Raw genomic sequence first — 25,762 nt, forward strand, 5'->3', positions numbered from 1 at the left:
CTTCTTCTTCTTCTTCTTCTTCTTCTTCTTCTTCTTCTTCTTCTTGTTTCGTGGCATTAGAATTAGATAATTGGCTTTCGAACTCGAAAAAACTGAACTTGATCCTATTTTTCACACATGTTTAGATGGAGTTATTTATGGCTGTTAAAGAGGAGACATTGGGTTGGAGAATAGGACAATGATTGAAAAGGGAAAAAAGAGAGAGAAAGAGGCACTACAAATCCAAATATGAAATTGTATCATTATATCTACCATTTCAAACACCTTTTCAGAACATCTTCCTTGGGGAAGACATCCGAAAACAACTTCCTAGAGAATCTGCTGAGTTTGACGGCATCAACAAGACGTGGAAGGAAATTATGACTCGACTCAACGGTGACAAAAATGCATTGAGGGGGACACACCACCCTGGTAAGTCGTTGGTATTGTCAACATCATTATAATCATCATCATCATCATCATCATCATCATCATCATCATCATCATCATCCTCATCATCACCATCATCGTCGTCGTCGTCGTCGTCATCATCATCATCATCATCATCATCATCATCATCATCATCATCATCCTCATCGTCATCACCATCATTATCATCATCGTCATCATCATTATCATTACCACCATCATCATACATCATCATCATCATCATCATCATCATCATCATCATCACCACCACCGCCTACATCACCATCATCATCATTACCACACCAACACCATCCACACCTACCACTCCCAGGCATGCTAGACCAACTCAACGACATGAACGCCAAGCTAGAGGAGATCCAGAAATCTCTAGACATGTACCTGGAGACCAAACGTCAAATCTTCCCACGATTCTACTTCCTGTCCAACGACGATCTCCTTGAGATTCTCGGTCAATCCAAGAACCCAGAAGCCATCCAGCCTCATCTCAAGAAATGTTTTGACAATATCAAATCGCTCAAGATGACCAAGGTAAAATGCTGAATTCAATCCCTCCTTTTTTTAAATGGAAAAAAAAAATAATTTCCCTTTTTCATTCCTCACGCTTTGACTTTCAATATTTTCTTAATTTGAGCTTTAATTTGAGCTTTATATCGTTCAATATATCCACTAAATGTGCTCAAAGCGCTTTACAAGGGGTCCCTGGTCAACAGCAACATTTAACATGTAGGACGGACATGCCGCCTTTTAGGCGATATTACAATTTTTCGGACAAAGACAATGCTGTTAACGGCCAGGTACTCATTTTACACCCGAGTATGGTGAGAGAATGTGAGTAAAGAGCTTTTCCAAGGACTCAACTATACGACGAGCGAGGCTCGAACCCAGGACCTTCCAATCCGAAAGCGAGTGTCATATCACAAGACCACATAGCCGCACAATTTATTCAGGTCATGAGCTATGCTGTCTCTCTCTCTCCCCTTTCTGTTCATATTTCTCATTCTGTATCCCCACCTTTTGTTTCAACTTCATGAATGATCTCAACATGCCTGTTAAGAATACGTCATAATGATATCATTTTATCTTACTGCCCCTCGCCCAGATATCAGATTAAATTGTGCTGAAATTCCCCATTGCCCTTTGGCTGACGCTTTGGGTTATTCCAGTGTTCCCTTGTATTCTTATGACAAATTTTGAATGGAGATTTTAAAAAACGGGTTTCTTTTTTTTCTTTTTTTTTTTTTTCAGGGTTTTGGGGGGGGTTGTTTTGTTTTTTTGTGGGGTTTTTTTCTGTTTTTTTTTTTTGTTTGTTTTTTTTTTTTTTGTATTTTATTATTTCAATAACAATATTGAAACTGTTTCCTCTGACGACAGGCTGGAGTCCAACAGAAATGGGAGGCTGGAGGAATGTCCTCGTCGGAAGGAGAATATGTGGAGTTTGGACATGCTGTCTTCTTGGAGGGACCTGTTGAGGTATGAATGAGGGGATGAGGGAGGTCGAGATAGACAGATACGGACATAAAAAGATAGACAGAGAGAGAGAGAGATAGAGAGAGAAAGAGAGAGAGAGAGTGAGAGGGGGGGGGGCGTTTTATCCAGAAGGTAAAACAATAATACTTTCTTACCGTTTCATGCAAAAGAAACTTGGATATGCACCAGCGTTATGAATAAAGCAATAAAAACACGCTCTGACATAACACATGTTTGACACGTTAGGTTCTATATGTGTCACAACTGTGTCTCTGGGACATTTTTTTTGTTTCCTGTTTATTCATGTGGCTGTTGATATTTTCTGAGTGATTTTGATGGGGTTTTTTTCCTCTTCTCACATCAGGCCTGGCTTTGTGATGTGGAGAAGACGATGAGATGGACCCTGAAGGAAGTGTTGAAGAACTGCAGGGCTGCCCTGAAGAAGAACCTCAGCAAGAGAGACAAATGGATCAAGGAGTGGCCGGGACAGGTAGGGGAGATTCATAGAGATTTTATTTTACAGTTTCATCCATTTCAAATGAATAAACCACCATTCCACTTTAATATTCCAGGTTTTTACATTTTGATTCTTGCCATTAAAACTAAAAAAATCAACTGGGTGTGGTTCCTGACCTCCCATAGTGGGCAGGGGGTACATACTGTGTCTTATATCCCGTTATATCTGTTTTCCAACATGCTTTCTGTCTTTGTCTTGGAATGAGATTACTTGGTTTTGTCCTGGCCCTGGCCGGAGTCATAGCTGGGAGGGAAACAGTCAAATTTATAGTTATTGTTTTGGGAGATGATTTTTTTTTTCCTTGTAAATCATCTCTCTGTTATGTATTATTATATTTGTTATTTTGAATTTATAATGTAAGCATTTGAGTGTATTCCCCTTTGTTGGATTTTGTGCTTGTGTCCGGATGAGACTTATAGGTGGTCTCAAACTAAGTACTTTGATAGTGTGCTCTTGGAATCTACATCTGATCCCTATTTGTTCCCAGTTCCCCTATTTCTTACTTTTTCTTTGGTGCTTTATTTGTAATTCTAGAACTTTTTACTATCCCGTTTTCTTCCTTTTTACTGGCGCTGATATATCCTAAATGTGTTGCAAGCGCCGTAAAACCCTTAAAAACAATATTATTATTATTATTATTATTAATATTATTATTATTATTATTATTATTATTATTATTATGATGATGATGATGATGATGATGATGATGATGATGATAATGATGATGATGATGATGATGATGATGATGATGATGATAATGCCTTGCAAACATTTACAATCTGACATCGGCACTCCTAGTTATCACGGTGCCATTTTTATAACCCATTATAAAAAGGCGTCAAACTCCTATGGTGGACTAAAAGGTCACTTTGCTGTGTCTTCTATCCCCTACATCTGTTTTACCAATCCGTGTTGCTATCTGTCTTTGTTCTGGATTGAGATTGCTATGGGGTTTATTTCCCTGATCCTGGCGAGGATCCTTAGCTTGGCAGGAGATAGTTAAATCGTTTTTTGAGAGATGATTTTTTTTTTCTATGTGGTCTAGTGGTATGACACTCGCATCGGATTGGAAGATCCTGGGTTCAAGCCTCGTGCTCGGCGCATAGTTGAGTCCTTGGAAAAGGCTCTTTACTCACGTTCTCTGATCGTACTCTGGTGTAAAATGAGTACCTGGCCATTAACAGCATTGTATTTTTCCGAAAAATTGTAATATCGCCTAACAGGTGTCATGTCCCGTCCTGCATGTTAAATGTTGCTGTTGACCAGGTACCCCTTGTAAAACGCTTTGAGCACATTTAATGGATATTGGACTATATAAAGCTCAATTTACTTCTTTTTTTTTTTCAATTTTCCTTTAATATATGAGATAATTACATATTATGTAATTCAGTCCCTATATCTGTTTTCCAACTTGCTTTCTGTCTCTGTTTGGAATGAGATTACTTGGTTTTGTCCTGGCCCTGGCCTGATACCCTGGATGGCAGGAAAACAGTAAAATGTATAGTTAGTTTTAGGAGATGATATTTTTTTTCCTTTTAAATCATCTCTCTGTGTTATGCACTGTATTATTTTTTTTTACTTTTATATATGAATGATTTGTAAACAAGTGAGTGTGTTCCTCTTGGCGGGGACCTATGCTTGTGTCTGGATGAGACATTTAGCGATCTCAAACTAAGTACACTGATAGTGTGCTCTTGGAATCTACATCTATTCCCTATTTAAACCAACAATTCCCCTTTGTCTCCCGTATTCTCGGGTGCTTTAATTGTACTTCCTGATCTTTTGACTATCCCATTTCGTTCCTTTTTACTGGCACTGATATGACCTTAATGTGTTGCAAGCGCTGTAAAACCCTTAAAAACAATAAAAACAAACAATACTTTAGTCCAATGGTATGATATGACCATTTCCTTACATTGATCAAATCCCCATCTTTCCTTCCTTCGCCAGATGTGTATCACAGCTGGTCAGATACAGTGGACTCAAGATGTGACGAAAGCATTGGCCATCACCAAAGAAAGAGGAGACAAGAGGGCATTGAAGAGTCTCAAAAAGAAGCAGGTATCGTATGCATTTAACTCTCACTTTACCAGCCATTTTCAGGATTTTCCCAAAACCTCCACACCCAACTAACACCCAAAAAAAATTTTTTTATCACTCAATCACAATAGCAGTAAATTTCTTCAGATAAATAATTTCTTTAGCAATACATGCTCTACAACACACTGTTCATTTTATTTAAATTTTATGGTGTACAAAATAATTTTTGAATAAGAAAACTGTTGGTTGTATCGTAACGAATGTGACGATTTTCTTATAGTTGATAAGGAGAGGGTTAATTACATTAGAATTGTGCCCTTTCAAGTGGCATTATAATAAAATGTCTCAGCATAAACTTTCCACGGAGGAATCATCAAACTGATATCTGATGTCAACATCAATCACACATGTTGTCCAAAATGAGTGAATTTGGGTTTGATAATCTTGTCCAAGGAAAAAAAAGTCAAGTGTGCATAAAGCTGGGCTTAAACTCGGGACCATCTGGGTCACAGTTCAATGATCTAACCACTCGACCATCTCTCCTCCCATTTAAAAAGTAGTCCTCAAGCTTATATAGAAGTATAGCGAAGTCAGTGTAAAAGGAAGCATATTTGAAACATGGATAATATGTCCACAATTCTAACTTTGTCAAGTCAAATTTAATTGAAAATCGAATTTAATTGTCAATTTATATGGCCATGAGAGATTTAAGATCTTAATAATTGTTCAGCTAGTGCCTCATTACTTTCTGGGGCTTAGATTTTTTTGGGTATTTTTTTGTTTTTTGTTTTTTTTTTTTTGGGGGGGGGGGGGCTTGCTTTGTTTATCTTGTGTATTTTTCACTCTTAATTCCTGACATCATTTTGTATAATGGCAGGTTGTGATGCTGAACAAATTCTCAGAGGCCATTCGGTCCAATCTGTCCAAGATTCAGAGGTCGAAGATCGTTGCCGTGGTAACCATTGAGGTCCACGCACGTGACATCATCGAGAAGTTGGCTAAGATTGGATGCGGTGACGTCAACGCCTTTGAGTGGCTGTCACAACTACGTCTGTATTGGGACAAGGTAAGGAGGGATGTATATGTATATATATATATATATATATATATATATATATATATATATATATATATATATATATATATATATATATATGTCACCAATCATTTCATGCTTGGGACTTAATTTTAGATTAAGAAATTAAGGAGCAGGCACCGGTGTAAGATAAAGAACTGAACAAGTGTGTATGAAAGGTGCCAGACAAAGCAAGAAAGAGACCCCTTGTAAAGCGCTTTGAGCACATTTAGTGGATATTGCGCTATGAAAAATATTTAAAATTAAAAATAGAAAAGCTCAATAATGGATAACAATATTATGATTACATGACCCATCAAGCTGATGGTACGATGTTGCTGCTAGTTTCTTTGGTAGAGTGAAAAGTTAAGAATTCTCATTGTTTTGACTTGAAAGTTATTTTCCTTCATCTTATTCATTCCGACATAATACCAGATTTATTTGGTGGGTCAATCTAGCGGGGAAGTTTAGTATTTGTGATCAATTCTGTGAAAAATATATTATGTCTGGGTGAACCTATTGCTTAAAAATTGAGTTTCAAGTTTTCTTTATAATAAAGCTTATTAATGTCTTTATTGAGGAGGGAGAGTGGTTTTTGTTTTTTAAACTTTAAAAAAATGAACGTAAATTTTCATTTCTGAGCATATTGACTTTTAACTCGATATTCTTTATATAATTGATTCTGTTATAATGGCAGATTGACGGGAGAGTTCACTGGTTTTTTTGTTTTGTTTTTTTTTTTGTTAATGATTCATTTAATTGAGGAAATGCCTTTATAATTGTTTTAATTCCTTTAACTCACTCAATCCTAGAGATTTTTTGCTACTTTTCAAAATTGGAAAAAATGTATTTAAAATGAGCATGTGCATAGATAGTTTTATTCAACTATCATTAACATGTAAAAACTAAAAACATAAGCTTTGATACTACGCCTATAATTTGTCTCATGAAAATGTAATAAATAGGCATGGGATAAATGTAACCCGGGTAAACTGCGGATATAGTCGGTGTTAGGGTTGAGTGAGTTAACCTTGGAGTGAATAAGAATTACAGTAATAACTGATCATATTCTTCTTCTTGCAGGACTATGACGATTGCGTCATCAAGCAGACCAATACTCAATTCCAGTACGGCTATGAGTACCTTGGGAATTCTGGACGTCTGGTCATCACACCTTTGACAGACAGGTGTTACATGACCCTGACCACAGCATTGCATCTACACAGAGGTGGCAGTCCTAAAGGTAAGTGTTCGTTTCTCCGACTCTCTTTATTAGTTTCCCTCTCTCTCTCTCTCTCTCTCTCTCTCTCTCTCTCTCTCTCTCTCTCTCTCTCTCTCTCTCTCTCTCTCTCTCTCTCTCTCTCTCTTTGTCTTTCTTTTTTTTTTGGGGGGGGGGGGATTTCGATCATTAACAGCCAGGTATTCATTTTATACCTGAATACGATGAGAGAATGTAAATAAATTCCTTATCTAAGGACTCAACTATGCGCTGATCAGAGCGGAACTCCAATCCTTGACCTTGCAGCTCAAAGGCAAGTGTCATACCACAAGATCACATAGCCACACTACCTGCAATACATTGTGAAGGAGTGTAATACAAAGTTATTTCAACGCCTATCCACAATTTATTAGTAAAACCAAAGCTAGAGGTGCCTAAATGAGCCAATAAAATGGAGATAAAAAAATAAAGTGAGTAGATGTGACTCATATATAAGGGAACAACACAAAACAAACAACGTTTCGGCCCTTGGCCTTCGTCATCTCCATTTTGTTGGCTCATATAGGCACCTCTAGCTTTGGTTTTACTACTTAATTTGCCACTACTCCATGTATTTGTGTGTCTGATACGTGTTACATATTTGTGTTTATGTTTACTGTCTCCTGACAAAGGCCAAGGGCCGAAACGTTGTTTGTTTTGTGTTGTTCCCTTATATATGAGTCACATCTACTCACTTTTATTTTTTTATCTCCACAATTTATTACCAATGGGAAATGTGTTTAATCCTTCCTTATAATAATATTTTCAATTCTCCAATTATTTTTTCCAGGACCTGCCGGTACAGGAAAGACAGAAACAACAAAAGATCTGGGTAAGGCCTTGGGCATGTACGTCATCGTTGTCAACTGCTCTGAAGGGTTGGATTACAAATCAATGGGACGCATGTTTTCAGGTCTTGCCCAGGTAGGTGTGGAATGATAAATTAATATCATGTTTATGACCAGTCGTCTCAAATTGGGTATTATTCCACCTCTTCCATTGGAAAACCCTATCATTTCTTAGTAAACATGTAATTGTTGGATAATTCTTTGAATACGTTGAATAAAAATTTTATTAAACGATTGCAGAATATTTTTGCACATTTTATTGGTGTGAAATTAGATGTAAAAGACAGCTGATTGGCAATTATAAATAATCTTTTGGTGTGCATGAATAAAAATCCAATGATTTTAGTTTTTGGGTCAAATTGTCATTCAAGCAGATGGAGAATGATACAAATTATGGTGAATTGAAGTACAACTACACAACAATTTAGTCACAAAATATCTAATAATCTTACTTGGAGGGGTGGAATAAACGTATTCTTTCATTTCTCTGTATTTATTAAACTCGTTATATTTATATTTTGCAGTAACACATACTCACAAACTTGTAGTGTTATTCGGCACGAAAAGATAACTCGAATGAAAGAATAATTTATTATATTTGGATGATCTGGTCTTAAATTGAATTTATAGACAAGAATATGAAACTTGGGGTTAATTTCTATTCGTTATTGTGGAAAATAAATACAATTTCTTACACTGCAAAAAACTCAAAGTTTGTATTACTTGTAATTCCAATTCTAAACTCACTTATAGGGTTCCAATTCATCCCAACTTGATACTGTTTTGAGACGGTGGATCACATTTATGACCAGTCATCTCAAAACACTATTATGTCGCAATGAACTCGATGCTTCAAGCTTAACATATAAATGTGTGTGTGTGTCTGCAAATTAAGGCTTTCATAGAGAGAAAGATAGAGAGAGAGAGAGGGAGAGAGAGAGAGAGGGAGAGAGAGAGAGAGAGAAAGAGCAAGAGAGTGTGTTTGTACTGTGTGTGTGTGTGTCTTTCTCTCTCTCTCTCTTTCTCGGGTTAAACCTACATAAAGAATTATAATGACAAAAGTGCAAGGCTAATTTTGTTTTAAAGCCTTCAAATCAATACAAGCCCTTCCTCAGCAAAAATAGAAAAGAGAATAACAACAATAATGTTTTCTGATACAAACTGTTCTTTACAATTGTTTTTTTCTTTCTTATCCTAGACTGGAGCGTGGGGATGTTTTGATGAGTTTAACCGTATCAACATTGAGGTGTTGTCTGTGGTAGCTCAGCAAATTCTCTCCATCCTGAGTGCTTTGGCCGCCAACTCGGAGAGGTTTGTCTTTGAAGGACGAGATATCGACCTGGTCTGGTCTTGTGGTATTTTCATCACCATGAACCCCGGTAGGTACTCGTGGTGTTAGTACTTGTAGTGGTGGTGCTGGTGGTGGTGGGAATGATGGTGATGCGGATAATGGTAGTGTTGGTTAAATTGTCGTTGGTGAGGGTGATGATGGTGATGGTTGTGGTGATGATATATAGTTAGTTGTTGATGATTTTAGTTTGCTCTGATGTAGTGGGTTTTGCTGTTGGTGGTGATTATCATGGTGTTAGTGGTTGTAGTTGTGTTGATGTTGGTGGTCGTGGTATAAGTGGTTGTAGTTGTGTTGATGTTGGTGGTCGTGGTATAAGTGGTTGTAGTTGTGTTGATGTTGGTGGTCTTGGTATAAGTGGTTGTTGTTGTGTTGATGTTGGTGGTCGTGGTATAAGTGGTTGTAGTTGTGTTGATGTTGGTGGTCGTGGTATAAGTGGTTGTAGTTGTGTTGATGTTGGTGGTCGTGGTATACGTGGTTGTTGTTGTGTTGATGATGATGTTAGTTGCTCTGAAATATTAGATTTTGCTGATTGTGGTGATGGTAAAGTAAAATTGTAGTTGTATTGATGGTGATATTAGGTACTCTGACGTAGTAGGGATTGATGGTGTAAGTGGTTATCGTTGTGATGATGATGATGATGTTAGTTGCTCTGTTGTGGTGGATTTTGCTGGTGACGGTTAATTGCTTATAGTTGTGTTGATTGTTATGTTCAAAAAAATTTTTTTTCAATTGAGCTTTATATAGCGCAATATCCACTAAATGTGCTCAAAGCACTTTACAAGGGTTCCCTGGTCAACAGCAACATTTAACATGTAGGATGGGACATGACGCCTGTTAGGCGATATTACAATTTTTCGGACAAAGACAATTGCTGTTAACGGACAGGTACTCATTTTACACCTGAGTACGGTGAGAGAATGTGAGTAAAGAGCCTTTTCCAAGGACTCCACTATGCGCCTAGCGCCAGGCTCGAACCCAGGACCTTCCGATCCGAAACCGAGTGTCATACCACTAGACCACATAGCTGCACATAGTTGCTCTGGTGCTGTGGGTTTTGCTGGTTGTGGGGTTTTACGTGCTTGTAGAAGTGGTGATGATGATGATGGTGATATTAGTTGCTCTGATTTTAATATATTTGCTGTGATATTGATAACTGATAATCTATGTAAAGTATTTTGTTATGGTGTGTTGTTGATGATAGTGGATATTGTGCTCGTTTTATTGCACTGATGATGATTGATTGTACTGTGGAGATAATGATGATTATAAAAAGGAGGACACCGGTGATGGTAGTATCGCAATGTAAAACTCATTGAATGTGTTAAAATGTTGTTGTAAAGGCAGTCTATGGCTCAATAATATTTTGGTTTGGTTTTGTTTATACTTCATAATAGCCTTTTTCTTTCTTTTTTTTTTCTTTTTTTTTTTCCTTTTTTTTTTATTTTTTTTTTTTTGTTTTCTTATTTATGACAATTTTTTTTGTCTATATGACAAATTTTTTTTTTCTTTTTGGACAATTTTTTTTCAACCATTGCTCACTTTTTCCCTTTTTCCGAAACCACTAGGCTATGCCGGTCGTACTGAATTGCCAGACAATTTGAAGTCAATGTTCCGTCCTATCGCTATGGTCGTGCCGGACTCTGCCCTTATCTCTGAAATCATCCTGTTTGCTGAAGGATTTGGAAATACTAAGGTTGGTAGTTGTACAGATGAAAACTTTTTAATCTTCTATTTTCCCTTTTTTGCATTGGAAGGATACACATAAAGGCAAAAACTAATTTTTTGAGGTTTTTTCAGATACCTATCCCCACCCCACCCCTACCCAGTCTACCCAGAAGTGACTGAGTAGTTGGGTCTATGTGAAAAAAAAAAATTGCAGAAAGCAAATTGCAATAGACCTGTGACCTATCCAAAGGGTAGCAAGTAAATTCTGCTGTCTGTTAAATTATATAGAATCTAGGATAAACTCTTACTGTATGGCTCTCAATGAGTACTGACTTGTTTTGGTTATATTTCCTGCCCATCAATGTTTTTGTTTATTCATCTAAACAACACCACTACCACATTATCTCATTCATCTGTAGTGTTTCATTCATCCTGTTTTGTTGATAAAGGGGAAAACCTGAAACGTCCATTTTATCTGTTTTCGTATATATTCAATTTCAATTGTTAGTTGTTTATAGTAATAGTAATGTGTGGCAATTCGATTGACACTGTTTAGGTTGTTTATTAACGTTTGTTTAATGGAGTTTTGAAAAGAATTATATTATAAAATAAATGGAGTAGAATAATATAATAATAATAATAATAAATGGCATTTATACAGCGCTATATCCCATTGTCACAGGCTCAATGCGCTTTACAGTGATATAAAACAAAACATATGACAGTAAGACAAGTTTGATGGAAAAGTGATACGAATTCAATTTAAAAACAACAAATATGATAATAGTATTGCAACATTATGACGTAAAAAGATAAAACTTTAAGCGAGATTTGAACGTTGCCAACGAATCCGAGCATCTCACGTGTGATGGGAGAGAGTTCCAAAAATAGGGGCTGAAAATTGAAAAGATTGTTCACCTATTTTATGCAAGGTCTTAGGTTTGACAAGGATTGATTGGTCATTACTTGACCTCAAGTTTCTATTGGGGACATAGATGTTTAGAAGGTCTTTAATATAAGATAATAATTCTGATCATCCATCCAATTATTAATCTTTGACCTCTCAATTGATATTAGTTTAGTGAATAATTGAGAATTACATCATGAACAAACAAAAGTAGTTTTTCAAAAAATATTTCTGAATACATCACATCCATTCAACTTTTAACCTCTGACCTCCTTCAGCTGCTTGCCAAGAAGACCTTCACCTTGTACAACTTGGCCATGCAGCAGCTGTCCAAACAAGACCACTACGACTTCCAACTCCGTGCCATCGTGTCCCTGCTGAGATACGCTGGCAAGAAGAAGAGATCCAATCCTCACTTGTCTGATGAAGAGGTTTGTCTGTCTCCTTGTTTGTTTTTTGCTGATTGCTTGTGTTTCGTTTTAGCTATTGTTCCTTTTTCTTTGGGCAGGAGGGTGGTGGAGGGTGGATAAATAGGGGCAGTGTGGCTCAGCGGTACGGTCTTTGCTTTATACCCAAAAGATACAGAGTTCAACAACCCCTCATTGTGCAACCTTGAGCAAGTCACCTCCCACAAGCTCACTTTGTGGTACTGCACTGCGGCTGACACCTGGGCTATTCCAGTCTTCCCTTAGAATAGTCCCTAAAGACAGATTTCCCCTTGGGGATAGATAAATGGAATTTATTTATTTATTGATTATTATTTATTTAGATGTGTGTTTTTTTGTTTTTTTTTGGGGGGGGGTTATAATTTTTATAGATTTTTCATATTGTATGTTGGGTTTTTTAAAAATGTTATTGTTGTTTTGTTTTTTTTTTCCTCTGGGTTTTTTAATTCATCATTTTTGGTTTATTATTTATTACTGGGGAAGTGTGTAAGCTTTTTTACATTGGGAGGGGGGGGTTGATGGATAGAATATTTACAAGTCTTATAATCGAATGCGAAATTTTTGGCCTGACTTTATTTTGATGCAAACACAAATTTGTTTGGTCTGAAATGTTTTGTTTTTTTTCAGTCATCGATAAGAATATATTTGATTTAATTGACAAGTTCATCGTTGCATTAATCCCTTAATTGATTAATTAATTAATACATTCAAGAAATCATTAGTAGTTGAACTCATTGCCTATAATTCCTTATTCGTCCATTCAGATATTGTTGCTGTCCATGAAAGACATGAACATAGCCAAGTTGACGTCCGTCGACCTTCCGCTGTTTAGTGGAATCGTATCTGATCTGTTCCCTGGTGTCGAGACGCCTACATTCGATTACACCAAGGTAACATTTGAATCTCATCATCGACGTTGTTTTATCTTTCTTTGTATGGAACCAACAATCTGCATTCAGTCTTTGTTTTTTATATTGTCGTCTGAAAGATCAAGGTTTTTAAGATGTGACCCACTGCCTCAAATAATTGAGCTTTTATATAGCGCAATATCCACTAAACGTGCTCAGAGCGCTTTACAAGGGGTCCCTGGCCAACAGCAACATTTAACGTTTAGGACGGAACATGACGCCTGTTAGATGATATTACAATTTTTTTTTCAAATGGAGACAACACTGTTAACGACCAGGTATTCATTTTACACCTGAGTACGGTGACAGAATGTGAGTAAAGAAAGAGCCTTCTCCAAGGACTCAACTATGCACTGAGCGAGGCTCGAACCCAGGACCTTCCGATCCGAAAGCGAGTACCATACCATTAGACCACATAGCTGCACTGCCTCAAATCAGTAATAAGTTGCAATGAACAAATGCCAGAAAGTGAATGATCAGAAATATTAACTTTTAGTGAGTCCTTGGCACTTTAAAATTTAGTCCTTCACAACCGTTAGGCCCATGGAGCCAGAGTTTATCCTCGTTTCCAAAGCCTTAAATGGGCACAAGCATTTGCTTGCTACCCTCTGGATAGGATGCTAGTCTATACCAAAGTACTTTACATCAGATCTAACAGACCCAGCTTCGATCCCAATCTCTGCTTGGTGGTGGACAGGGGGATCAGAAATAAAATATTTACTTCCCTCTGGATCAAATACGGTCCATTTGCGTGTGAAGCGAGTTCTCTGCCAATTGAAATATTGGGACTTCCTAATAAAATTTAAACTGCACTTAGCTCCAAAAAAAAAAAAAAAAAAAGAAAACGAGCACAGGGTAAGAATTTTAAATTGATTTCCCAAAATAATTTTTTAAAATCCGGCCAGGCATAGTTGTTGTACCAGTAAGGTCTCGGGTTCAACCTACCATCACTGCCACGAAAATTGTTATTCTCTATTATCTTCTGGCACTTTCCTATTCACTTCATCTCTTGTTGTTATATATGATTTTTTTTTTGTTTGTTTACCAGATCAAGAATGCCATAGAAGAAGAACTGAAGGAGATGAAGCTTCACTTCCCTATTCACTTCATCTCTTGTTGTTATATATGATTTTTTTTTTGTTTGTTTACCAGATCAAGAATGCCATAGAAGAAGAACTGAAGGAGATGAAGCTTCAAGTCAACCAGCAGACGATCACCAAGACCATCCAGCTGTATGAGACAAAGTCCTCTCGTCACTCCGTCATGATCGTCGGAGGTAGCCAATCTGGTAAAACTACATCTTGGCGAGTCCTGCAAGGTTCCATGAACAGGCTGAATAGGAACGGAGATGTGAACTATCAGCAAGTTAAGGTAGGTACCCGTTTTCGCTTGTAATGAGTGAGACACAGTTAATGATGGTTCAATAGGGGGAAGTGGTCCAAAATGCCATCCTTCATTATTATTATTATTATTATTATTATTATTATTATTATTATTATTATTATTATTATTATTACTATTATTATTATTATTATTATTATTATTATTATTATTATTACTACTATTATAATTATTATTATTATTATTATTATTATTATTATTATTATTATTATTATTATTATTATTATTAGTAGTAAAATATTAAATTACATCTTTTGTTAATAATCCAATAAAATTGCTTTATATCAATTTAATATATTAATTTGCCTATTTATGTCTATGTCTATTCCCTAGGAATTCCCATTGAATCCAAAAGCTTTATCCCTTGGAGAGTTGTACGGAGAATTTGATCTCAGCACCAATGAATGGACAGATGGCGTGCTGTCTTCTGTCATGAGGCAGACGTGTGCAGGTCAGTTCTTGCTACACACCTACTTACATGCATATTATACACACAAACATATTCGTATACACCAACAAAGTGAACAATTGGGATTTAAGAGATTTTTTTCTCAAGAAAAACTTATAAAAATTAAAAGAGGGACTCAAACTCAGGTCCTCTAAGTGTTTATACATTGCTTTCTCCACTTAGCAATCTCTCCCCTGCAACCAATCTGTGACAGTTTCTGGCCGTCTTCTTTTCATTCTTCTCAAGAATGCTGCCTGAAGCTTTAATCCAAAATGAAAACAAATGAGAAGCTTAATATTTCTTCAAATTTGTTTTCATCCTCCCAAAGACAAATTGATCGTAAAAAAAAAATTTTTTAAAGAAGAAAAATAAAAGTCCTTCGGAGCCATTGGACCCATGCATCTGGGCATTTATCCCAGTGTCTATAGCGTGAAACCGACAATAGCAATCACTTGCTACCCTTTAGATTGGACATTAGTCTATCGCAAAGTATTTTCCATCAGATCTAATAAACCCAGCTACGCTACCCAATTACTGCTTAGTGGACAAAGGGTCAGAAAAAAATCTTGATTGCTCCTGGAATCAATCTCGGTCTCTTTGCTTGTGAAGCGAGTGCTCTACCATCTGAGCTATCGAGACCTTACCCCCCACCCCCTCCCCCCCCCCCCCCAAAAAAAAAAAAAAAAAAAAACAGTTTTATGACCTTTTATAAGAACTCAGTCTTATGTTATTTTATTTTCTTGCTGTATTCAGACGAAAAGCCAGACGAGAAATGGCTGGTTTTCGACGGACCCGTGGACACCCTTTGGATTGAGAGTATGAACTCAGTAATGGACGACAACAAGATTCTCACCCTCATCAACGGAGAGCGTATATCCATGCCTGACCAAGTGAGAAGTGGCAATCATTGATTTAATGTTTTAATTTTGGAGGGTCATGTGGAGGGGATGGAGATTCGGCTTTAGTTCTTTTATTTATGTAGTTTTTTTTTCTATCTTCTTTTTCTAGATATATTCAGATATATCGTATATCTTATCATCTGTTATTTGCCGTTTTATTTTGTTACATCATTTTCAAATTTGTTTTGTCTTCTAAGATATATTTTTTATTATTTGTTTTTCATTTATTTTTTGTTGGGTTTTTTTATTTATCTTTTTTTAATTTTTTTTTTAGAGGGGAGGGTAACTTTTCTTTTTGTTTTGCCTTTTTTCTCTCTTTATCCCTTTTTATGATTATAATTTTACCTCATACTATAAAATCTTGCTATGCTGCCATGCCTGAATAAGGACATATTTAGAAGTATAACGTTTTGGTAGTGACTAGTTTTATATTATCATTCCTGACCAACCGTCTCAGAACAACATTTTGTCAGGGTGAAAATGAGGCTTATGCTTAGAACTGATTTTTAAGCTTAACTAATAAAATTTGACAAAAATCAATGCCTTAATTGAGAAGAATGAATTTATTTTCATCTTCAAGTTAAAAAAAACATAATTAAAAACTTGCGTTTTTTAAATCATGAGCACTTTAATTTTGAATACAAATTTCTTCATCAAATTTGTTTGGACATGAAAATAGATCGATTCAGTGAATGTCACTTTTATTTCACATTACATTCCATAGCATCAAGTTGATGATAAACAAGTTTGGCAGTATTTCACATAGAGAGGTGCGAGATTATGTTGAACACAGTAAAATAAAAAGCAAGCGACGTATTTTAATTTTATTTTTTTCTTCTTTACCAATTTCTCTCTCCACCAGGTGTCGCTACTATTTGAAGTAGAAGATCTAGCAGTGGCTTCCCCAGCCACCGTGTCTCGTGCTGGAATGGTCTACGCCGACTACAAAGATCTGGGATGGGCTCCGTATGTGGAATCCTGGCTCTCTAAAAAAACTGACAAGGTATGCCCACTTACTGCGGCTATGTGGTCTTGTGGTATGACCCTCGATTTCGGAGCAGAAGGTCCTGGGTTCGAGCCTCGCTCGACGCATAGTTGAGTCCTTGGAAAAGGCTCTTTATTCACATTCTCTCACCGTACTCAGGTGTAAAATGAGTACCTGGCCGTCAACAGCGTTGTCCCTGTCTGAAAAAATTATAATATCGCCTTACAGGCGTCATGTCTTGTTCTAAATGTTAAATGTTGCTGTGGCCAGGGACCCCTTGTAAAGCGCTATGAGCACGTTTAGTGGATATTGCACAATATAAAAGCTCACTGGTTTTTTTGGGGTTTTTTTGTTTTTTTACTTGCCTTTACGTACTAGTTCTTCTCCTTCTTTCTTTCTTTTTTTCTTTCCTCCTTTATATTTTCTTTCCTTCCTTCATTCGTGCCTTCCTTCTCTCCTTCCATATCAATATACATTCCCTCGTCCCTTCTTCATTCCTCCCTCTCTTTCTTCCCTTCCACCTTCCTTCTTTCCTTCCTTTCCTTCTTTCTTTATTACTTACCAACTCACTCGCCTACATACATACCTACCTTCCTACTTGCTAACTTAGACCTGTATCCTTTATTGAAGTGCCTGTTTCATCCACTAAACTTTTCTGATATGATTAAATGTATAAATTATTATGTGCTTTTTTGATACACATTCAAATTCATTTTAAACTCCTTTTTTCATTCATTTTCATCTTGGATTAAAGCTTCAGGCAGCATTCTTGAGAAGAATGAAAAGAAGACAGCCAGAAACTGTCACAGATTGGTTGCAGGGGAGAGATTGCTAAGTGGAGAAAGCAATGTATAAACACTTAGAGGACCTGAGTTTGAGTCCCTCTTTTAATTGTTTTTTTTTTTAGTTTTTGTGAGAAAAAAAATCTTAAATCCCAACTTTTCATTTTCACAAATTGTAACGTTTAATTCCCCAGGCACTGGTGGAGGAGCTGAAGAAATCGTTTGAGAAATACCTGGTGAAAATGCTGGAATTCAAGAAGACTTGTAGAGAGTTAGTCCCAATTGCCGAGCTCAATGGAGTGGTCTCCCTTACCAAACTGTTTGACACTTTGGCGACACCTGAAAATGGGGTAAAGGCAATATTTTTTGGTTGCTTTTTTAATTTATTTTTCTTTGTTTGTTTTGTTTTGCTTTATTTTTTTAAAGGGTAAACGTAAACTTAGTTAATAGTTTGGGTAGGGATAAGATAAGATAAGATATACTTTAATCATAAAAATGTATAAACACAAAGTTGAGAACCTATGGCGACAATGTATACATATATATATATATATATATATATATATATATATATATATATATATATATATATATATATATATATATATATATATACATATATAATATATGCAAATGCACAAAACTGTAAAAATATACAACCAAGAACCAATAGCAACACTTTATATATTAATTTGATAAATTGAGAATAAGGACAAAGGGGCTATCAAATTTCAAATCTCATATTACGATGAATCTCTCACACTTTACTTTATTTAAAATAAGGTCATATAAAAACACAACAACATCAGTGTTTTATGTTAACTCTTTTAACATTTAAAAAAGATAAACGATATTTAATTGATAGGGGTCTTACATAGTAAGATTTGGTGTTTATGGAAACATTTTTTATAATGTGAAATAGCCTACCTATCTTAAAACCGACCATTTGTAGTTTAAAATTTTTATATATACACTAATGTAAAGGATTGTTATTAACACATTCAATATTTGTATACATTTGTTTTTTAACCAAATTATTCCTTAGAAAACTATTCATTCATATTATTACTGTCATCATTAAAACTCAATTTCCATCACTGTTACTGCTCTTTTTTTAAACCGTAAGATACGATAAAGGTTAAAGGTTTAATTGGAATTTTGCTTTTGCAATGTTTAAAAAAAAAGAAATTTTATCATTTGTTTTCGTTATTTTTATTTTCATTTTTTGCAATTTTCCCAAGGTGGACCCAGCTGACCAGGACAATTTCAGTCGTATGGTGGAGATGTGGTTCCAGTTCTGTCTTATCTGGTCCATCTGTTCTGCTGTAGACGAGGAGGGAAGGAAGAAGATTGACAATTATGTGCGAGAGATGGAAGGTAAAATTTAAGTTATGAATAGCTGGATTCTTATTTTGTATCAAGTACAACTCCGAGTAAGTTGACATAAGTTAGTCGGTTGTCTGGACAGACAATGGGGATTTCCCTATAAAGATCTGTGTTAACCCGGGACTAGAAACTTATCATGTCTATAGATATAAACTGATAAATCAGGCTATGTAGTCTTGTGGTATGACAGGCTTATTGTCTCGTTCTACATGTTACGTGTTGCTATTGGTTAGGGACCCCTTGTAAAGCGCTTTGAGCACATTTAGTGGATATTGCGCTATATCAAAGCTCTTTTTTTTTCTTTTTTTTTAGAACAATGCGTGGATACAGTATTGCACCAAAGTCTGACTCTTCTTATAGCAACTTAACAAGAGACTTAAATAGATTAATCCTCTTTTGATTTTATTTTTTTTACCATTGTGACGTTGTTAAGAATCTTACCAACGCCACTCCACATTATTTCATTCATCTGTAGTCTTTCATTCATCCTGTTTTGTTGATAAAGGGGAAACCCAAAACCTCCATTTTATCTGGGTTTTTTTGTATATTAAATTGAAGCTTACATTCATTTTCACATTGCTATTCATTTCTTCAAGCTTCAAGCAGCATCAACATTTACATTTGGTTCCACAGGTACATTCCCCAACAAAGACTCCATCTATGAATATTACGTAGACACCAAGAACAAGACGTGGGTTCACTGGGAGGAAAAACTCAAAGATGGCTGGAAGTACAACGCCAAGTAAGTTTGTTCTCGGTTATCTGTCTCTTGGATGGGTTGTTAAATTCATTGGAAATGGTCGATCGATTCTTACATTTGTGACCCACCATTTCAAAATGGTATTTTGTCGGGGTGAACTTATTGCTGGAAATTTAATTTATAGCCACAAACAGGAAACTTAGCGTTGATTTCATTTCGTTATAGCGGAGAATAAATTCTCTTCCTTTCTTTCTTTCAGTGCAAAAGACTCGAAATTCGTATTTTGCATCGTTTTATTTCTGAATTCACTTTTTGGAGTCGGTGTTGTCCAGACATATTGTTGTCTTGAGACAATGGGTCACATTTGAATAAATTTCTACCCTTTGATTTTGCTAATACAATTTTGAATTTTGAAACAGATATATGCGATTGTTTTTGGAATTATTTTTTCCTTGCTTTTTGGGGGTGGGGTTTTGTTGGTTTTTTTTTGTTTTTTGTTTTTTTGTTTTTTTTTTGTGGGTTTTTTTTATTTTGTTGTTTTGATTTTGTAGTATGTGTTTTGGGTGTGTTTGTTGGGTTTTTTGGGGGTATTTTAAGGATGGCGGGATTTATTTGATTTCATTTTTTTTCCCCTTATTGCACATAATAGTGAAGAATATCAGAATATTTGTTATATGATTTTTCAAATTACAAACCTCAAAGTAATTTTGATAGTTTCATTTTTCTTTTACTTTCAATGGATGTTTATATATATTTTTTCCCCCTCCCGATTCTTTACCACCCTCTATAGAAAAAAATTTTTTCAAAAAGTTCTCATATATTGTCATCCAATATATTGCAATATCTCCCTTACTCATTCCATTCCCAGCATCCCATTCTTCAAGCTGATCGTCCCCACCGTGGACATGGTCCGCTACCAGTTCCTGGCGGGCTCCCTGATCAAGGCCCAATACCCAGTGTTGTTCGTGGGCCCCGTCGGTACGGGTAAAACATCCGTGGTGGAGAGCACGTTGGCCAAGCTGGACAAGGCAGCGTACAACACTCTCACAGTTAACATGTCATCTCAGGTGGGTTGAGCACTGTCTCATTGTTGCATTGTCTCATTTTGAATCAAAGAAAAGTCAAGCCATTGTAAAAAGGAGGGGGGAGGGGGTGAAGGGTTTGTTTTTGTGGGGTTTTTTTGTTTTTATATATATAAAATAAAATAAAATACCCTTTATTCATCCCATAGGGGAAATTTGTCTCTAGGGCTTATTCCAAGGGAAGACTGGAATAACCCAGGCATCAGCCACAGAGCAGCACCACAAATTGAGCTAGGGCTGGGTGACTTGCTCAAGGCCACATAGCACAGCAGCAGGTGATCGAACTTGGTACCTTTCAGGTACGAAGCAAAGACCGTACCGCTGAGACACGATGCCCCTACTCTTGTATTTTGAAACAGTTTTTATTATTTTTTTTTAGAAATTGTTGCTTTGATTTTAGTTGACTTTAGTTATTTGAAAAAGTTATTTTATCTTTTTTAATTTCTTATTGTTCTATCATAGACTACATCCAACCAAGTCCAAAACATCATTGAATCCAGGGTAGAGAAGCGTACCAAAGGAGTGTACGTCCCTCTGGGCAGCAAGAAGATGATCACCTTCATGGACGATCTCAACATGCCCGCTAAGGATACGTTCGGGTCTCAGGTTTGGCCAAAAATTATACTCTCCTTTCTTTATCAATCTCTTTAACTATATCTCTTCCATCCATGTCACTTTCGTGGATGACTGCATGAACATGACTGCAAAGAATATATTAAATTGAAAATGAGCTTTTATTTAGTGCAATATCCACTAATCATGCTCAAAGCACTTTGCAAGAGGTCCCTGGTCAACAGCGACACTTTACATGTAGGACGAGACATGATGCCTATTAGGCGATATTACATTTTTTTTCGGACAGAGACAATGCTGTCAACAGACAGGTACTCATTTTACACCTGAGTACGGTGAGAGAATGTGAGTATAGAGCCTTTTTCAAGGACTCAACTATACGACGAGCGAGGCTCGAACCCAGGACCTTCCAATACGAAAGCGAGTGTCATATCACAAGACCACATAGCTGCACAATTTATTCAGGAGCTCTGTCTCTCTCTCTCTCTCTCTCTCCCCTTTCTGTTCATATTTCTTATTCTCTATCCCCGCCTTTCGTCAACTTCATGAATGATCTCAACATGCCTGTTAAGAATACGTCCGGGTCATATATATGACTAGAAGTTCTCTTATTCTTTTCATGTCCAATCCAGGGCGAAGATAAACAGTAGTGGCGAGAGCATACATCCTTATTCTTTATTTCTGTCTTTCATGCCACTTTTATTGATGATGTCAACATGCCTGCTGAGGATACGTTTGGGTCTTAGATATAGCCAGATGCATTCTCACATCTATATCTATCTCTTATTCTACATTTTTCTAACATACAAACGAGGTAAATGGATGAATAAATAAATAAATAAATGGATGAATGAACGAAATGAATAAAATGGTGTAAATGAATAAAATAATGATTTTATGAATAAAAGAATGAGTGAGGGATTTGTAAGTCTTTTATTTTCATTGTTTTTGTTCATCATGATAATATTTTCTCACTGTTTACTAATGGTTTCTCTCCCTCCAGCCTCCACTCGAGTTGATGAGACTGTGGATCGACTACGGATTCTGGTACGACCGAGAGAGACAGACCATCAAGTACATCAAGGATATGTTGTTGATGAGTGCCATGGGCCCTCCAGGGGGAGGTAGGATGGTCATCTCCAGACGTCTGCAGAGTCGATTTAACCTCATTAACATGACTTTCCCACAGGTAGGTTCTGAAATATTTATGGTTTTGTGATTGGTTAGTCGTTGTCGTTGTTGTTGTTTTTGTTGTTGTTGTTGTTGTTGTTGTTGTAGTAGTAGTAGTAGTAGTAGTAGTAGTAGTAGTAGTAGTAGTAGTAGTAGTAGCATCAGCAATAGTAAATAGTATCACTGTCTGATGACTTTGTGACTCAGCCGTATATTGTCTCGTCTTATCACTCAATATATTTTTGTCTTTGACATCCATAATTTTAATAAAATTATATTCATCACCAAATAAATTCTCAATATTTAAGTACATGTTTGTGTGTTCCCAACTACAGGAGTCTCAGATCAAACGAATCTTTGGCAGCATGATAAACCAGAAACTGCAGGACTTCGAGGAAGAAGTGAAGCCAATCGGTGAGATCATGACCCAAGCAACCATTGAGATGTACAATGCCATCTGCCAGAAGTTCTTGCCAACACCCACCAAAATCCACTACCTGTTCAACCTCAGGGACATCTCTAGGGTAAGCCAGTCACTCCATTTTATTTGTTCATTTTTAAAACAATTTGACATAACAATTATTGTGATATTCTCTTCCTGGCGCTGATATGACCTAAATGTGTTGCAAGCGCCGTAAAACCCTTAAAAACAAAACAAAAAACCTATATTCTCTAGTCATGAAAGTCAACTACATTAATTTGTCCTAATTTCAGACCCATTAGAATCAATGAATAAACTATGACTTGCTCTGGTAATAAATTCATCAACTACTTTATTCTATTCTTCAATTAACCACAATAATACATTAATGTATTTATGTTTTGTTTTTTTACTGTTTTTTGTTATTGACTGAAGAAGGATTTTGAGCAGAAACGTTTGGTATTTTGTTCTCTTTTAAAGCTGTTATATTCATTTTTGTTTATCACTTATAACAATGGACGATGCATGAAGAGAGGAAGGATGGAGTCAGTGTGCTATAAATAAAACTTCCCTTAACAGAGTATGAGTCGTTTCTTTTGACCCTAAGTGCTGGAGTGGAATTGTTTGTTGTTTATTTTGTGTGTGTGGGGGGGGTTGTTGTTTTTTTGTTGTTTTTTTTTTTGTTTTTTGTTTGGGGGGGGGGGGGGTTGTTTGTTGTGCTTGTTTCATAATGAATATAATCAAATTTATTTGGGGTTTTTAAAGGTATTCCAAGGTCTACTGAGGGCACACAAGGACTACCATGACACTAAGAATGCCATGACCAGACTCTGGATTCACGAATGTTTCAGGTAGGTCATGTTAGGGGACGATGTGCTTTTAGACATTCCTACAAATTAAGGGGAGGAAAAAAAACACTTTCCATTTCTTTTTGCATTGGTCTGCATCTTTTATTTAATATTCTCTTTGCAAATTTGTGCTGCTTTTTTTTAATCTTGGAGAGAAAGATAAAGTGAGTAAATGTGACTCATGTATAAGGGAACAACTTTTATATGAGTCACATTCATTCACTTTATCTTTCTCTCCATTTAAATGGCTCATTTAAGCATCTCTAGTTTTGGTTGTTTTTTTGGGGGTTTTTGTTTGTTTGTTTGTTGATGATCTGTGGTGTTTCATTCATCCTGTTTTGTTGATAAAAGGGAAACCCGAAATGTTCATTTGATCTGTTTTTGTAATTAAATTGAAACTTACATTCAACTTCACATTATTATTTACTTCTTCGAGAAGCAACATTTACATTACTAGGAATGCTAAAGTTATTGTAATATATTTTTTGACCCTCTATTTTCCAGAGTGTTCTCCGATCGTCTGATTGATCAGAAGGACATGGCAGCCTTCATCGAGGTGTTGACGGAAAAACTTGGAATTCTTTTCGACCAGACCTACCACAATATTTGTCATAACAAAGTCCCTCCTCTTTTCGGTATGTTTCGGTGGAGTTTCAGCAACACCCGTCTACATCATTTTGTTTTTATAGCTAAATTGAACTAAATTAAAGATTGAAGCTTGTGAAAACAAAGAAAAATACTGTTTGTAGAGTTTAATTCGGACACCTCCTTCCACTATGTGGCATGCCCAGTTTTGAGAGATGTGAATTAAATACGTTCACGAATGCACAAGAGCAGATAAAAGGCTGTAAAAACCTACATAAATCTGGACTTATATCATATCATATCATATCATAGAACATCATAGATAATTTTAAACTGACAAGAGTTTTGTAAAAATGTTTTGTACAAACTTTTAGTCAACCATTGGTGTCTACATTATTTTTGTTTTCTTTTAATGCCAGATTAATTGTTCATGCATCATGTAATTTTTGTATTACAACTCCCATGCTTATATCAAATTATTGAACAATATTGAATAATTAAGAAATGAAGAACCTGTGGACTACTAATTGAACTGTATTGAGACATTTAATAATGAAGAACTAGCTAGTGTTGGTATCGATTTATTGAACAACATTGATTCCTTTAAAAATGGACAAGTTCTGTGCAGGATTAAATTGTGAAACAATGTTGAGACCTACAGAAAATGAGTACTCATACCACGTTTGTGGAACAACTGACTTGCTGGTATCGAATTATAGTATTGAAAATTTAGAAATTAATACCCATTACAGATTTCCAGCATTAAATTTTAACAAATAACACAGCTACACAAAGTCTAGAATGTGGTACTAATTTGTATTTTGTTAAAAAATTAAGTTATGCCCTTCTGCCATGACATCGTAAGATATCATCGTCTAGGCATTCCACAAAGGAATATAGATAATTCATCAAACAAGGTTGTTTCATGTCAACAGGAATCACCCATGTAGTCCAATTGAGAAAATGGGGGTTCAATAATCTTGCCAAAGGAAAAAAAATGAAAGTGCCTGGTCAGGTTCAAACCCGGGAGCTTCCTGGTCACATTGCAATGCCTTAACCACTCGGCCAATTCGCCCCCCTTGTTAACTGAAGCTCAATTAATTCTTACATCTCATCCACTCCCTTCCTCTCCCCTACAGGTGACTACATGCATCCTGACAATGTGTACGAAGATATTCAAGACCCAGAGAAACTCAAAAAGTTCATGATGGAGATTCTCAATGACTACAACAACACACCCAACACAGTGGCTATGGACTTGGTGTTGTTCAGGGACGCCATAGAACATAGTGAGTTCATAATGTGTAGTTTCATGGGGTTTTTTTAAAGATTAAACACCACACTATAGCAACACACCTAACATGGAGACTGTGTATCTGGTGTTGTTCATGGATGCTATAGAACACAGTGAGTTTATAGCGCATATCTGATTACGTAAAATTGCAACAATTCCCTCTTTAACACAACTAATATACGTACAATACGTGAATGGAACAAACTACCACATGACATAATAGACATAACAGACCCAACATCATTTTAACGCGCTTTCCACGAATACAAAAACACCG

The 25,762-nt window shown here is 36.2% G+C and overlaps 1 protein-coding gene across 1 annotated transcript in view; it reads left to right on the plus strand.

The window, feature by feature from the left end:
* Window positions 1-25,762, plus strand: part of LOC144981073 (dynein axonemal heavy chain 2-like) — a 136,025-nt gene that overhangs the window by 45,093 nt on the left and 65,170 nt on the right. Inside the window, 26 exon segments of the mRNA XM_078929186.1 lie at window positions 273-411; window positions 740-957; window positions 1,801-1,899; window positions 2,261-2,386; window positions 4,364-4,474; window positions 5,331-5,519; window positions 6,612-6,771; window positions 7,577-7,710; window positions 8,833-9,013; window positions 10,551-10,678; window positions 11,836-11,988; window positions 12,768-12,893; window positions 14,064-14,282; window positions 14,646-14,763; window positions 15,514-15,650; window positions 16,522-16,662; window positions 17,621-17,776; window positions 18,668-18,803; window positions 19,446-19,554; window positions 20,381-20,579; window positions 21,057-21,200; window positions 22,171-22,356; window positions 22,673-22,861; window positions 23,524-23,609; window positions 24,111-24,241; window positions 25,331-25,480. Of these exon segments, the coding sequence (XP_078785312.1) occupies window positions 273-411; window positions 740-957; window positions 1,801-1,899; window positions 2,261-2,386; window positions 4,364-4,474; window positions 5,331-5,519; window positions 6,612-6,771; window positions 7,577-7,710; window positions 8,833-9,013; window positions 10,551-10,678; window positions 11,836-11,988; window positions 12,768-12,893; window positions 14,064-14,282; window positions 14,646-14,763; window positions 15,514-15,650; window positions 16,522-16,662; window positions 17,621-17,776; window positions 18,668-18,803; window positions 19,446-19,554; window positions 20,381-20,579; window positions 21,057-21,200; window positions 22,171-22,356; window positions 22,673-22,861; window positions 23,524-23,609; window positions 24,111-24,241; window positions 25,331-25,480 (3,865 nt within the window).

Source organism: Berghia stephanieae, chromosome 10 (assembly GCF_034508935.2).
Source record: "Berghia stephanieae isolate SIO BIC M18660-M18661 chromosome 10, UCSD_Bste_1.3, whole genome shotgun sequence".
Taxonomy (NCBI): Eukaryota; Metazoa; Mollusca; class Gastropoda; order Nudibranchia; family Aeolidiidae; genus Berghia; species Berghia stephanieae.